General features: G+C 40.5%; 3 protein-coding genes across 3 annotated transcripts; all 3 read right to left on the bottom strand.

Annotated features, from left to right (window-relative positions):
* Positions 1 to 21: 21 nt before the first annotated feature.
* LOC113756100 lies at positions 22 to 636 on the bottom strand. Its single transcript, XM_027299894.1, has one exon. The coding sequence runs from the start codon at positions 634 to 636 to the stop codon at positions 22 to 24; it is 615 nt and encodes a 204-aa protein (XP_027155695.1).
* A 2,118-nt stretch (positions 637 to 2,754) lies between these two features.
* Positions 2,755 to 4,554, bottom strand: LOC113756103. The gene has a single exon (XM_027299898.1). The coding sequence runs from the start codon at positions 4,552 to 4,554 to the stop codon at positions 2,755 to 2,757; it is 1,800 nt and encodes a 599-aa protein (XP_027155699.1).
* Positions 4,555 to 7,448: 2,894 nt separating this feature from the next.
* LOC113756102 (asparagine synthetase [glutamine-hydrolyzing]-like) lies at positions 7,449 to 10,555 on the bottom strand. The gene is made up of 12 exons (XM_027299897.1): positions 10,396 to 10,555; positions 10,178 to 10,273; positions 9,952 to 10,093; positions 9,660 to 9,850; positions 9,354 to 9,515; positions 9,189 to 9,269; positions 8,845 to 9,066; positions 8,625 to 8,759; positions 8,463 to 8,543; positions 8,286 to 8,372; positions 8,086 to 8,193; positions 7,449 to 7,971 (listed from the first exon to the last, which is right to left on the bottom strand). The coding sequence occupies exons 3-12, from the start codon at positions 10,061 to 10,063 to the stop codon at positions 7,726 to 7,728; spliced, it is 1,425 nt and encodes a 474-aa protein (XP_027155698.1). The 5' UTR covers positions 10,064 to 10,093; positions 10,178 to 10,273; positions 10,396 to 10,555; the 3' UTR covers positions 7,449 to 7,725.
* Positions 10,556 to 13,746: the final 3,191 nt, after the last annotated feature.

Raw genomic sequence — 13,746 nt, 5'->3', positions numbered from 1 at the left:
TAATACATCTCCGGACAAAATCTATGCAATCGCGTTCCATTGTAAGCCAAAATACCCGGTTCTCATAATTTTCTTTGCCAACAAATGTCCATTCATGTGAGGTCCGCAGACACCGCTATGCACCTCTTTCATCATGTATTGAGCTTCATCTTCATCGATGCATCTTAAGAGGTTCAAATCTAAGGTCTTTTTGTATAATACCTCTCCATTTAAGAAAAACTTCGAGGCCATTCTGCACAGGAAACCCTTGTCATTTGCACTAGCTTCTGGAGGGTAAGACCCGGTTTTGATGAATTCCTTAATATCATTGTACCAAGGGCTTTTGTCAGATGTCTTGACTACTACCCAACAATGAGCAGGCTTGTCTTGGAGTTGAATTTGGATAGGCTCGATTCCTAATTCGTCTGGATATTGTATCATAGAAGATAAGGTGGCCAAGGCATCTGCAAATGCATTTCGGGCTTGTGGGAGATGTCTGAATTCCAAAATTTGAAATTGTTTAGCCAGATTGAGCAAATTACAGTGGTATGGCAAGATTTTTGAATCTTTGGTTATCCATTGCTTCAATGTTTGGTGCACGAGTAAATCTGAATCACTGAAGGCTATTAACTCCTTAACTTCCATTTCCAAAGCCATTTTAAGACCAAAAATACATGCTTCATACTCGGCCATATTATTTATTCAGGCAAATTGCAATTTAGTAGCTCCAGGGTAATGCTTCCCCTCCGGGGATACAAGAACTGCTCCTATTCCGACTCCAAAAGAATTAGCTGCACCATCGAAAAACAATCTCCATTTAGGGCACTGCTCGCTCATATCTTCCACGGTACCAACAAATAAAACCTTTTCATCAGGGAAATAGGTATGGAGCGGTTGATAATCATCGTCCTTTGGATTTTCTGCCAAATGATCGGCTATAGCTTGTCCCTTGACGGCCTTTTGCGAAGCGAAAACAATATCAAACTCTGAAAGAATCATCTGCCATTTGGCTAGGCGCCCAGTTGGCATCGGCTTCTCCAAGAGGTATTTCAGAGGATCGGAGCAGGAGATGAGATAGGTAGTATGACTTAGCAGGTAGTGCCTTAACTTTTGAGCTGTCCAGGCCAAAGCACAGCAGCTTTTCTCAATAAACGAATAATTAGCCCAATACTGCGTGAATTTCTTGCTAAGATAGTAGATGGCTTGCTCTTTCCTTCCCGAGTTGTCGTGCTACCCCAGAACACACCCTACTGCTCCGTCGAGCACAGATAAGTACATGATCAAAGGCCGGCCCAGTTTGGGTGGCACTAGAACCGGAGGCTGTAGCAAATAATCTTTAATCTTGTTGAAAGCTTGTTGCCACTCCTCATTCCAATGCAACGGCACATTCTTTTTTAACAACTTGAACATTGACTCGCACGTGGCGGTTAATTGGGCAATGAATCTCCCAATGAAATTAATCTTCCCCAAAAAACTTTTCACATCTTTCTGCGTCTTTGGCACTGGCATGTCTCGAATTGCCTTGATCTTTACCGGGTCTATCTCTATGCCCTTTTTGCTGACAATGAAGCCTAACAATTTACCAGCTGGTGCTCCAAAGGCGCATTTTGCAGGATTTAACTTCAAATTGTACCTTCACAACCTTTCAAACAACTTTCTTAAATCAATCAAATGGTCCTCGACTTTCTTGGATTTAATTATAATGTCATCCACGTAGACCTCCATCTCCTTGTGAATCATGTCATGAAACAAAGTAGTCATAGTCCTTTGATAAGTAGCTCCAGCATTCTTTAAACCAAACGGCATTATTCGATAGAAAAAGGTGCCCCAAGGGGCGATAAAAGCAGTCTTTTCTCTATCCTCCTCAGCCATTAAGATCTGATGATATCCAGCAAAACAATCACAAAAAGATTCAATTTCATGTCCGGCAGTATTGTCCAGAATGATATGGATATTTGGCAAAGGAAAGTCATCTTTAGGGCTGGCCTTATTAAGGTCCCTATAATCAACACAAACTCGCACTTCTCCATTTTTCTTTGGAACAGGGACTGGATTCGAGAGCCAAACAGGGTAATGGGATACAATGATAATATTAGTCTTAAGCTGCTTTTCATTTTGCTCTTTTATTTTGAGGCTCATATCTGGTTTGAATTTACGGGGTTTTTACTTCACTGGTGGAAAAGCTGGGTTTGTGGGTAATCTGTGCACCACTACATCAGTCGAAATGCCAGTCATATCGTCATAAGACCATGCAAACACATCTTGAAACATAGACAAAAATTCGATCATCTCCTCTTTCTGCTTTTTATTCAAATGAATGCTGATTTGTATCTCCTTAACCTCAGTCTAAGTGCCAATGTTAACAACTTCTGTTTCTTCTACGTTCGGTTTAGATTTCTCCTCATATTGTTCAAGATCTTTTGAAAAAGAATCAAATACTTCCTTATTATCACTCTCGCTTTGAAATTCGAATTCCATAACTTCCAAGTCGTGAGTGATATAGAGATTGTCATCATCAGATTCCAGAACAGTGATATCTAAAGGGTCAAATAATTTTATTTTTGGCCATCTGAAAGAATTAAGAAATTCGAGACAATAAGAAAATAAATACATAAACGAACAACATGATAAAAATAAACTATGCACTTTCATAAAACTTCAAATCAAAGCGGAAACAAGCTAAGAGCATAAATGCAAAAGATGCTTTTATTGAACTATTTACATATGCAAGAAAAAGTTTTCATGAACTTTAGTAAACGACAACCCCCTTTAGATTTACCGAAACTCCTTTCGTACGGGGAGGTACTCGGCAGTCCAATTGTGTATAGCTCCTTCGGGGATGTTTGGAAATTCCGCATCAGCTGATGGTCCATCTTCGGATATTGCTCCCACAAACAATTGAGTCAGACTTGTTTCCACTTCATCAATTGGACTAAATTCAGATGTAACCACTTCAGTCGGCCTTGGAAAGGTATAGCGTAGTGGCGGAATGTCTAAAGCACCTTGCTTGCCTTCTTTTTCTGCCCTTTTGCGTGCTTTCATCTCTTGTATATCTCTGGCAGTCGGACGGAATCCCAAACCAAATAGGTCCTTCTTTTCGATGAGTTCCACGGGCTTCAGAATGCCTTGTAGATTGCGTCCCAATCCCTTATCAAATTCATATCCTCCGCGAATCATCTCCTTGGCCATCATAACACTGGCCGCTGACAAAACTATTTCATCTTTTGAGTCCTCACTCGTTATCCAACTCACAGAGACAATATCAGCCGTACGGTAAGAAGACACTGAAGCGTTTCGGTTACCATCCTCCTCAGACTCAGAATCGGCCATTACAATGCAATCTTCTTCAGCAAAAATGGTTATCAGCTGGTCATTCACCATAAATTTCAATACTTGATGCAAGGAAGAGGGCACAGCGCCAGAGCTATGAATCCATGGCTGCCCGAGTAAAACATTATAGACACTGGGAAAGTGCATAACTTGACAGGCTATCTGAAATCGAGCGGGCCCCATTTCGACCACCAAATTTACTTCTCCTATGGACTCCCTTTGGGCTCCATCGAATCCTCGAACTACGGTCTCTGAAGGTTTTAATTTGACATCTTGCAACCCTAACTTCACCAACGTTCTCCAAGGACAAATATTGAGGGCAGACCCATTGTCGATCAGTACTTTAGGCAACATTTTCCTAGTGCACCTCACAGCTACATATAAGGCTTTGTTATGACCAGTTCCTTCCGCAGGCAGCTCTTCATCAGAAAAAGTGATTTGTTTAGCAGTCAATACATTTTCGACTATGTGCGAGAAATTGTCAACCGAAATATCTTTAGGAATCCGAGCCTGAGTCAAAGCTTCAAGTAACGCATCCCTGTGCAAGTCGGAGGAGAAAAGCAAGTCTAAAATGGAAATTTGGGCAGGCATTTTGTTCAGCTGTTCAACCACATTGTATTCGCTTCTCTTAAGCCTCTTGAGAAAATCCCATGCTTCTCTTTCGGTCACTGCGGGTTTCGGAGTCGGTTCATGGTTGCTTAATTTGATTGGGGTGCTGGCAGTGGATGAACTTGCAATCTTTCCTGATCTCGTAACAGCAGACACTTCTTCCTTTAAAATTTGTTTACCCCCGATTTGCAAAACGGGCTCACTATAATTCCACGGCACTTGTCGTAAACTTAAAACCGACACTTGTTCTGGGAATTCAATTACCACAGGTTCTAAAGCCGCACTTTCAGATGGGGTTAGGTCTAAAATGAAGGGCCTTTTGTCTTCCTCATACGATGCTTCCTCTATCACAAAAGGTTGATCCATTATCCCAAACGCTTCTGTCTTATTTGACATACTTCGGACAAGCTCTTCGAATTCCTCATTATCCATGATAACTTCAACAGTATCGGCGTGCTCCGGCAAGGGATTCTTGCTCACATTCGGTCCTTGCTCTTCTCTTTTCTTAATCACGATTTCCCCTGCTTCTAACATGTATTGAATTTTATGCTTGAGGAGTCGGCAATTGGCAGTGGAGTGACCAGGTGCTCCTGAATGATAAGCACAAATAGCATGTGGATTGTACCCAACCGGCATGCCATAAGGATAAGATGGAGGGGGAATCACGCCTATTTTGCCGGCAGCCTTCAATTGCTCATACAATTGGTCCAAAGGCCTGCCTAGGTTGGTGAATATTCGGGTATGGTTTTGATTGTAGGTGTCAGTAGGTTGGGGATAGTTATAGGTGGGTCTGTTTGGTGGGGGAAACCTCGGACTGTAAGTAGGACGTGGACGAGTTTGTGGAAAATTTGGTTGAGATATTTGAAAAGGGGCCGTAGGCGGGTTGGCGTAATTTGGGCGAGGTCGGGGGTAAGAGATATTGGTATTATAGACAGGGTGAGAACTTGGATGGTAGGGATAAGGTGGTGAATATGTTGGTTTATGTTGAAATCTGGGTCTTGTTGTAGGGTTTTGGTCCCAGATGAAGGCAGCTTCCCCCTCTTTCTTTTTAAATTGTGGCTTTTTCCCACTACTCCCTTGTCCTTGCAAAGCATCCAACTGCGATTTGAGGGCAGAGACATTAACAATCTTCCCAACTCTTACAAAGTCGTCGTACTCCTCAAGCTTATTGACAATAGTGGCGAACGAGCATCCAGTCATGCGGAAAATTTCCTCAAAGTACGGCGGATCATGTGCTTTAATGAAAGTGCGTATGATTTCGTCCTCAGTCATTGGTGGCTCGACCTTTGCAGCTATTTTTCTCCATCTCTTGGCATAAGTCTTGTGGTCCTCAGAGGGTTTTCTCTTTGTTCCTTCCAACGTGGTTCAGGCCGGAGCCAGCTCGCAGTTATACTCGTACTGCCTCACAAAAGCATTGGACAAGTCAAGCCAGGTCTTTACTTCTTCGGGTTTCAGATTGGAATACCAGTCGAGTGCATCCCTCTCCAAACTTTCCGGGAACAACCTTAGAGGCAGATTCTCATCATCTACGGGCTTTCCCAACTTGTTAGCAAACAGTCGGAGGTGTGTTTTGGGATTACCCGTCCCATCATACTTGTTAAATTTAGGGGTTTTGAACCCCTCAGGCAACTGCACATTCGAAAAAGGCAAAACTCATCGTAATCCAGGACTCCTTGCTTGTTCAACCCCTGAATTTTTCTCATAAATTCATCGAAACGGTCTAGGCGCTTGAGCAGCTTCATATCAACGGGAGCAGAAGATTCTCCCATCTCTGGCTTGGTTTGAACAGTATGGTCTGGCAGGAAGGGCTCAGCAGTAGTGTGATAAAAGGTATGTGGCTCAGGTGGCATATTTGAAGTGACTTGGGGTTGTGGACCTCGCATGTGAGTAGGGAAAAATGAAGGATTAGGAGGGTAAGTGTATGGCAAATTTGTGGTGGCATAGGTGAAAGTTTCTTCGGGTGGAATAGGGAATGATGGAGTAAAGGTAGCTTGAGTCGAAGGTATGACAAATGGTTCTTGTTCAGGTTGTCTGACGGGTACGGGCTCGGGTTGAACTCCGCTGCTGATAAGCTCATCAATCAATTTCCTTTGGGCCGCCATCTCGGTAGCCATCTCACCAAACTTAGTAAGCATCTCGGTTAGCTGAACCCCTAAACTCGTAGTCTCAGGTTGAGCGATAGTAGCAGACCTATCCGTTGGTTCCGGTTGTGAACTCATGTTTACACGACTCCTCTGGGCTTGACTACGGGATCGTGTTATGATGGGGCTTCGATGGGAAGCTATGTTTAAATATTACCTGAAAATTTTGAAAGGAATCGCCTTTAGATTTAGCCCTTGCTTAGCTTTTCCAACAAAAAGTACAAAGAAAAGGAAAAAGACAAGAGTTAGTAAATATCCAAAAAATTCGGATGCATGTCCTATTGGGGGACCCTTTTTGTGCCAAGGGTAGGCCTAGCATGATGTGACACCTTCGGGGTAAAATCCCAATTTCGAACCTGTAAGTGAATATAAAAGCAGGAATTCTCATTAAATATGGATAAACTCAATCCTTCTTTACAATCTCATTGATGGTTCGACTGACCATTCTTACAAAATCTTTATGTCTAGCTAGTTTAGTGTGTTGGGATTCCCTAGAACTCCCGATACTCATCAATTCAGTGGCTATTATACCTTCAGTTCCTGTTTTGAAGTTTGAAAAAACACCACCTTAATCTGCGATCAACTTTTCAACTTCATACAGTACCAAACCCGTTAATGAGCTGGTTTCTGTATTCAAAAGTTAACATTGAATAGATTTTGTAAAACTGCTTTATATGCTCCTTAAACATGACAGTGAATTTGTTTTCACTGTCCATTCATCTGCATAAGCTAATTTCAAAATCAAAAGAACATGAAGAGAGGTTTATATTATTCCAAAGTAGTACTCATTAGAAAACGATACTCTTGAAAAAGCACTCGAGCAACATAAAAATGTTGTGTCGAATTCATTTATTACTCCTGCAAGGATGGAGTGAAGTCCAAGTTCGGATAGACTTGAACCAGCCACTGTCTGAGATACAATACAAGCACAAGGAGCTCTTCTTTTCCATGCTTATATTTTGCTCCTTCTTTTCCATGCTTATATTTTGCTCCCTCCCCTTTTGTACTAGACCGTACTTTTCATTTTGAAATGTCCTGAAATGCGTGTCATTTTACTAAGTCAAAGTTATTTTTTATCTCTTTTTTCAATGTTATTCCCACCTTTATTTATATCTAATACTAAATTCAAATTTAAAATTTAAATTTTTGAGGATATTTTTGAAAATAAATCCGCTAACATCACTATAAATTCACTATTTTTAAAAAGTTGAAATCCCGAAATGCTTCGAAGGGAGTACTACTTTCTCTAGCCTCATTAGGTTGAGCTGTGCGGGAGGGGGAGGAGGGAGTTGCACACTACTTTCCTGCGTTTGAATGTCTACAATAATGTAGAACAAAGTACAAACAAAATGGGGGAAAAAAAAAAGAAAAGAAAAGTAGAAGTGCGGGTAGCCAAAACAGAAGAAATAGATTACAAAACATAAGGTTACAACACAAAACTTGCTGCTTGAACCATCGCACCACAGCTCCGTGCACAACTTAAAAGCTATCCCCTAAACTGTTGCGCCACAGGACTGTATCAAGATTTTCATAGTGCCAAATGGCTTTATTCAACTTTACAATCCTAATAGTAATAGTAACTTCTTTCATACAGCAGGGCACTAAAAACTCATCCTGCATATTCTAACACGACCACAAACAAGCAGTTATATTCTTATTCGAAATGTTAGCTCTGGATTGTGAGCTCCTTTGCGGGTATTCCAACCATGCGTGGAACGTCGTCAATCATCGTAGGTGCCAAATTTCCATTAGCAACTGATGGAAGAAGCTTCTCGTAAGCTGAATTATGCACCCCGACAGCAGCCCTGCCCGAAGGATCAAGGTTCTCTGACCATGAAGCATCCCATTCAATAGCTTTTGCTGTACTGCATGCCACACTTGGCCCGCCAGGAACAGTAAGGCTTGCTGAATTCTGCACAAAATGGAACAGAGGAAAGACGCAGAGTTTAAGTTCATTTCTGTATCAAAATGACTAGTTACTCTTCAAAGCTCCTTTTTTTTTTTTTTTTTTAATCTGAAAAGCTACCTGGGGGAAGGACCTCTCAAAAATTGTTCGGTAGTAGTATGCTTCCTTTGTGGTTGGGGTATTGTGGGGGAAGATGTGTTCAGCATTAAGCATCATCTTGTCGGTAACCTGAATGCACAATAGCCCACTAAATTAACCACTAGACCTGGACATAAACCAATTTCATACTGGACAAGCCAAAAGGCAAGCGCACTACATACGTGCAGCTCAGCATGGGCTTTAAGGCCATCAATCCAACTATAACCTACGCCATCACTGAATTGCTCTTTCTGCCTGTACAGAATATGCTGCAGTAGATAAAAATAGCCTAGGTGAGTGGGAGGTAAACATTGGTGAGAATCCACGGACAAAATATTGGAAAATTGTAAACTTTAGACCTTGGGGAGATAGGGGTGCTCCTCATCATCAAAAGCTCTCCTAAGAATCCACTTCTCAATACGCCCCTCCCCTAGTTTAATCTGAAGTGGAAGGACAAATTCAGAAAGGCATTTAATTAAATTAAAACCAGTATCCAAGATGCTCATTATTTGTTGTCATACCATCTTCGACTCAGGGTCGATGCTCATGGCGACATTAATGAATTCTTTGTCCAGGAATGGAACACGAGCTTCTACACCCCAAGCAGATGTTGCCTTGTTTGCCCTCAAGCAATCATACTGGTGAAGGGCCTTAATCTGAACACATGCAGAAGTGAACAATTACTTCTATTTGCTTTGATTCAAAACTTTAGGCAGCTGGCAAGCAAATATGTGGTCGTACCTTGCGACATGTCTCTCGGTGGAACTCTTCCTTGTTTGGTGCTTTATGAAAGTACAGATAACCACCAAATATCTCATCAGAGCCTTCACCAGATATGACCATCTTAACTCCCAGAGACTTAATCTTCCGCGACATAAGGAACATAGGCGTGCTTGCTCTGATTGTGGTCACATCATAAGTCTCGACGTGGTGAATAACATCTTCAATTGCATCGATACCATCCTTTACGGTGACAGGAAGCATGTCATCAATTAAAGCAGGAAATGAGGATAAATTGTTTCATGAAGAGAAACAGACAGCAAAGTTGAGCGCGGGTCAAAATGCAATATTTGTTGTATAAGTACCTGAACAGTGAAGTGAAATTCATGATGTACAGTACCCAAATAATCAGAAACTTCTTTTGCAGCCTTCAAATCTGGAGATCCCTGTTTAATAAAGCAAGAATGATTTTCGACCATCAAGGACTAAAAGTATTGAGATTTTCCCTTAATGGAAGTGCGGGAGCTGACCTCGAGACCAACACAGAAGGAATGAAGCTGTGCTCCCCATTGCTTGGCGGCCTTTGTACCAGCCAAGTAACGAGCAGTGATAGCAGCGACCAATGACGAATCAAGCCCTCCAGACAGCAGAACCCCAAAAGGCACATCAGTCATCAATCTTTTTATCACGGCCTGCATTCATTTCCGTAGCAAGGGATATCATGCTTGATCGTTTTACGCGTTCAAGACAGTCCATGAGGGAAATTTTTCTGATATTACTTTGATTAAGCATGTACTTCTCAAACGAGGAACAAATATACTACAGTCAAATCTTACATTTTCAAATGCACGCCTCAGAACGAGGGGCTCATAAGGAGTTGATGGAATAGCCTCAGAAAACCACGGAGGATTGTACCATCTTCGGAGGCCACCATTCTTGCTGGAATACAAGTGCCCTGGTGGAAAGACCTCAAAATGTTCGCAATCATCATGCAAACCTTTCAATTCTGATGAAATCCAAACAGAACCTGAAGACAAACAGAAAAAAAAATCTCTCATCTGTATAAGTAATTCCAAAAGTAGGCTAATCTATAGCTGATAATTCATTCAAGAAGCTACCCAAACTTACCGTCAAGCCCCCAGCCAATGTACAGGGAAGTGATTCCAATGGCATCCCGGGCAACAATAAAGCTGTTGTCACGGGTATCCAGCAGAACAAAAGAAAACATTCCATCCAGCATGTCCACAAAATTTTCTCCATGCTCTTCATACTGACCGAAAAAAAAAATTTTTTTTTTGAGTCAACGGTTTTAACATCAGAAGGAAAACAACAAAACCAAAATATTGATGCTTACAAGATGTGCAATAACATCACAATCGCTGCCAGTTCTGAACTTGTGATTAGGCAAACTCTTCCGCAGCTGCTCGTGATTGTAGATCTCTCCATTCACCTGAATTTTTATACACGTGACATGCCCCCAGTGTTAAATGAATCTCTTATGCTAATTTCAAAACAAAAAAGAAAAAAGAATATAGAGAATAATTAATCAGAAACCTGAAGCAATTAACTCACAGTTACAACGATCCTTTTGTCTTCATTGAACAGAGGTTGATCACCCGAGGCGGGATCAATGATTGCTAGGCGCTGGTGAGCCAGATAAAAGTCACCGTGCTGATATAATCCACTCCAATCAGGACCCCGATGCTTCAGTCTGTTTTTAGTGTCACGATTGCAGTTAAAATTTCAAGGGTCCTCCAGGAAATCAAATGAAACTAAATTTTCATCTCGATTAATCCATGAAGCGAGTTCTTCATTAAATTGACAGGACAGAAGGTAAAATACTAATCATGATTTGGGATTTTATTTAAGAGAATTGGAGCCCGGATGGATGCTAGTTACTTCAGGTAAAGCGTACAAGAAAAATAACCACGCTCGCTGATTAGTCACACGACAACCAAATGCAACAACGAAACAGACAAAAGGCTAGCGGATGGTTCGAGCAAATAAATAAAGTTAGGTCCCACGTTGGAAAATTATAAAAGATTAACCAATCATAATGAACTAGGAGCACCCTGTGTCTGGTTTTCACATCCCCAGTTGACGGGGTCGGAGATTCCCATGATTACGACGTCTCCTCCATTTACATCCGCAGTTAAGGTCAGTCTAACATCGCTCAGTAGTCGCACGCATTTTTATGATCAACTCAGTATTAAAATTTAAAACACGATACCGTTGAAAGGAAAACTGTGACACATAAAAGCTTAACGTCAAAATTAAAGGGGGGAAATAAAAAAAAAAAAAAAAAAAAAAGAGGAAAAGAATTGCCTGCGAGAAGAGCTCGAGACGCGACCCTTTTGGCTGAGAATCATCAGAACAACCCAAAACTGCTAATATTCCGCACATTGATTTTTAGTGATCATGCAGTCCTCTTTTTTTTTTTTTTTTCCCTGTTTCTGTTTATTTGCTGAGTTTTAGTGGAAGGATAAGTCTATAACCAGGACTAGCTGAAAATTAAAAGTTGAACTGGCAATATAGATAGATGGATGGGTGCAGGGGATAGATTCTGAGGGTGGATAATGTCAGGAAATTGGATAAAAATACAAAAAGTAGCAGTGTTAAAAGAAAGAAAGAAAGAAAGATGAAAAAGGAGAGATATTTAGGGAGGTGTAACGTGAAACGAGCAGAGAAAGTTTATGAAGTGAGAATGGCGGAGAGGGAAAAATGAGTTTTAACTTTAAACTTGGAACGAGTTTTCTGTGAAGAACCCCCGTTAGAATAGCGTACGTATTTATAGCAGTTTGGAGGCTCAAGTTGACGATCGCAGATAGATAAATAAATTTTTTTTTTAAGAAATAAAAAATAAAAAAAAACGTATGCGGCGACGTTTCATCGCTAGTCTCTAACAGATGTAGAATCTCAAAAGCTCGAGCACCTCGGGTATATTCTGGGACCACGCTGATCTCGCCACGTGCATTGTCATCCTTCGTCGATGATATCCCTTTCCTTTTTTTTTTTTTTTTTTTTCCATTTCCTTCTTTTTTGTGTTTTTTAAGTTTGAGGGAAGGGTTTATCCCATAGTTGTCAAAATCGCGATCCGAATCGTATTCAGAGTCGCAAATCATATTAATCTATGTAAGATCGTATCAGGATCGGTAGGATCGTGTAGAATCGTAGGATCTTACACTTTTTTATAAATTTGTGAAATACGAAACTCCATTTTGCAAGTAAATGAAAATATTTGTGATATATTTGTAATTTATCAAAGAATTGCAACCTTTAATTGTAATTAGGAGCTCCTACGATCCGATTCTGTGAAACTAAAATCGATCCTACGTAGGATCCCGATTTTACAAACCTTCGTTTATCCGCTTAGAATTCTACGGATCGCTGAGTCAGCAACAATTATTTTGTTACTTTCTCCCGCTAGAAATCAGAAATGGACTGCGCCATTAATCAATAATCTATCTGTATCAGTATCAGCCATTAGGTTAAGACAAGCCAAAAGTCTTGTGTAAATTATACGGTGATCTTCTTCGAATGGAGGGCGGGTTTACGTGGCGACGACGAAGACGTTGGGAGTCTAAAACAAGGCAAAGGTTTTCATTGGCTAGTTGGGGGCTTGTCAATGCTGTCATGTGCATCGCGTATAATCCAAAGTCCAGCGATGAATTTGCAATGGTGGCATCCGATTAATTACCAAAGCCCCAAGATTAAAATTTTAAAAAAAAAAAAAAAGTGGCCATTGATGGTACACCCACTTTGAAAACAAATTTTTTTTTTGTTCGGAACTTTGAAAACATTTTTAAGTCTTCATTTTGCCTGTTCCTTGTTAGTGTCTTTCTTATGTCACTTGGTTATATCTTCTGCCACAATGATCGAAATGACATCGAAGCACTTGTGTAGCAATGGATGACGAAAACATAGCACTAACCTTTGTGTTTTGCATTGAGCATTTGTTGCCTCCAATTGAGCTACTTATTGGCGTCCGTCTAGATTTCCAACAGCCGTTCTCTTTTCAATACCTTATTCGTTTTGGTGATTCCCAAGCGTTAATCTTTGTTGTTCTCTTCTCCATCTTAAAATTGTCTAGTCCATTACTGGGGTGCCATTTGAATAGAGTTAAAATCGAATAGTGTACTTCTCTGAATTTGAACTTGATCTCGTTAAGCTTTCAGAAGTCGAGTTCGACTTCAATTTACATTCCTCGAGTTTGAGTTCAATCAATGTGTTAATAGAGTATAATTGAGTTCACCTAATAAACATCAATATTTTGCATATAATTCAAACAAAATATGTAATCAACACTCCCAATTCTCAACAATAAACATAAAAGATTATATATATATATATATATGGGTTTAGAAATATAATACTCGACCTCGGTTCATAAGTATTTTTGAGTAGTTCAGATTCGACTCGAACTCGGTAAATATCTAGTTCGAGTCAAGTAATTGATGGAGCTACTTGCAAGTTCGAGTCAAGTAGTTCGGTCAACTTGTAGTCCTAAACCAGCCTATATACTACAGAGTGTGATCTCGATCAATATGATTGACAAGTGGAATGCTTTTATGAAAAGAAAAAATGGTTGAATTTCCGTGAGCAAAATAGGAATGCGAGACACCTTACGAACCGCTCTTTAGCAACTAATTTGTGTAAATCGAGGGTTATTTTATCTCTTTATCTGTATATCTTAACTTAAGTAGTTGTACTACTTGATTTTTAAACGCCTTCGCATGGCAGATGCAGTGATTTGAACAATCCTTTCCGGGAATTCCAACTAGAAGAAAATATTTCAGCATCAATCTTTCTCTTTTGTATCACTTTGTCTACTTTCTTAAATCTACGACAAGTAGTAGGCGACATTTGCCAATTGCCATGAAAAGTACGGTAACGTACATCATTCGCTAATCCGGTGAAAATGCC

Source organism: Coffea eugenioides, unplaced genomic scaffold (genome assembly GCF_003713205.1).
Source record: "Coffea eugenioides isolate CCC68of unplaced genomic scaffold, Ceug_1.0 ScVebR1_197;HRSCAF=806, whole genome shotgun sequence".
Classification (NCBI taxonomy): Eukaryota; Viridiplantae; Streptophyta; class Magnoliopsida; order Gentianales; family Rubiaceae; genus Coffea; species Coffea eugenioides.
This window is presented reverse-complemented; position numbering and strand designations above follow the sequence as displayed.

Bases quoted from the DNA above. Each gene is read 5' to 3' on its own strand.
- LOC113756100 (XM_027299894.1), bottom strand. From the start codon at position 636: ATGGCTTTGGAAATGGAAGTTAAGGAGTTAATAGCCTTCAGTGATTCA.
- LOC113756103 (XM_027299898.1), bottom strand. From the start codon at position 4,554: ATGCCGGTTGGGTACAATCCACATGCTATTTGTGCTTATCATTCAGGA.
- LOC113756102 (XM_027299897.1), bottom strand. From the start codon at position 10,063: ATGCTGGATGGAATGTTTTCTTTTGTTCTGCTGGATACCCGTGACAAC. The intron at 8,760-8,844 runs GTACGACCACAT...GCATGTGTTCAG, and splicing joins ACCGAGAGACATGTCGCAAG to ATTAAGGCCCTTCACCAGTA. The intron at 8,373-8,462 runs GTCTAAAGTTTA...TATCTACTGCAG, and splicing joins AGCACCCCTATCTCCCCAAG to CATATTCTGTACAGGCAGAA.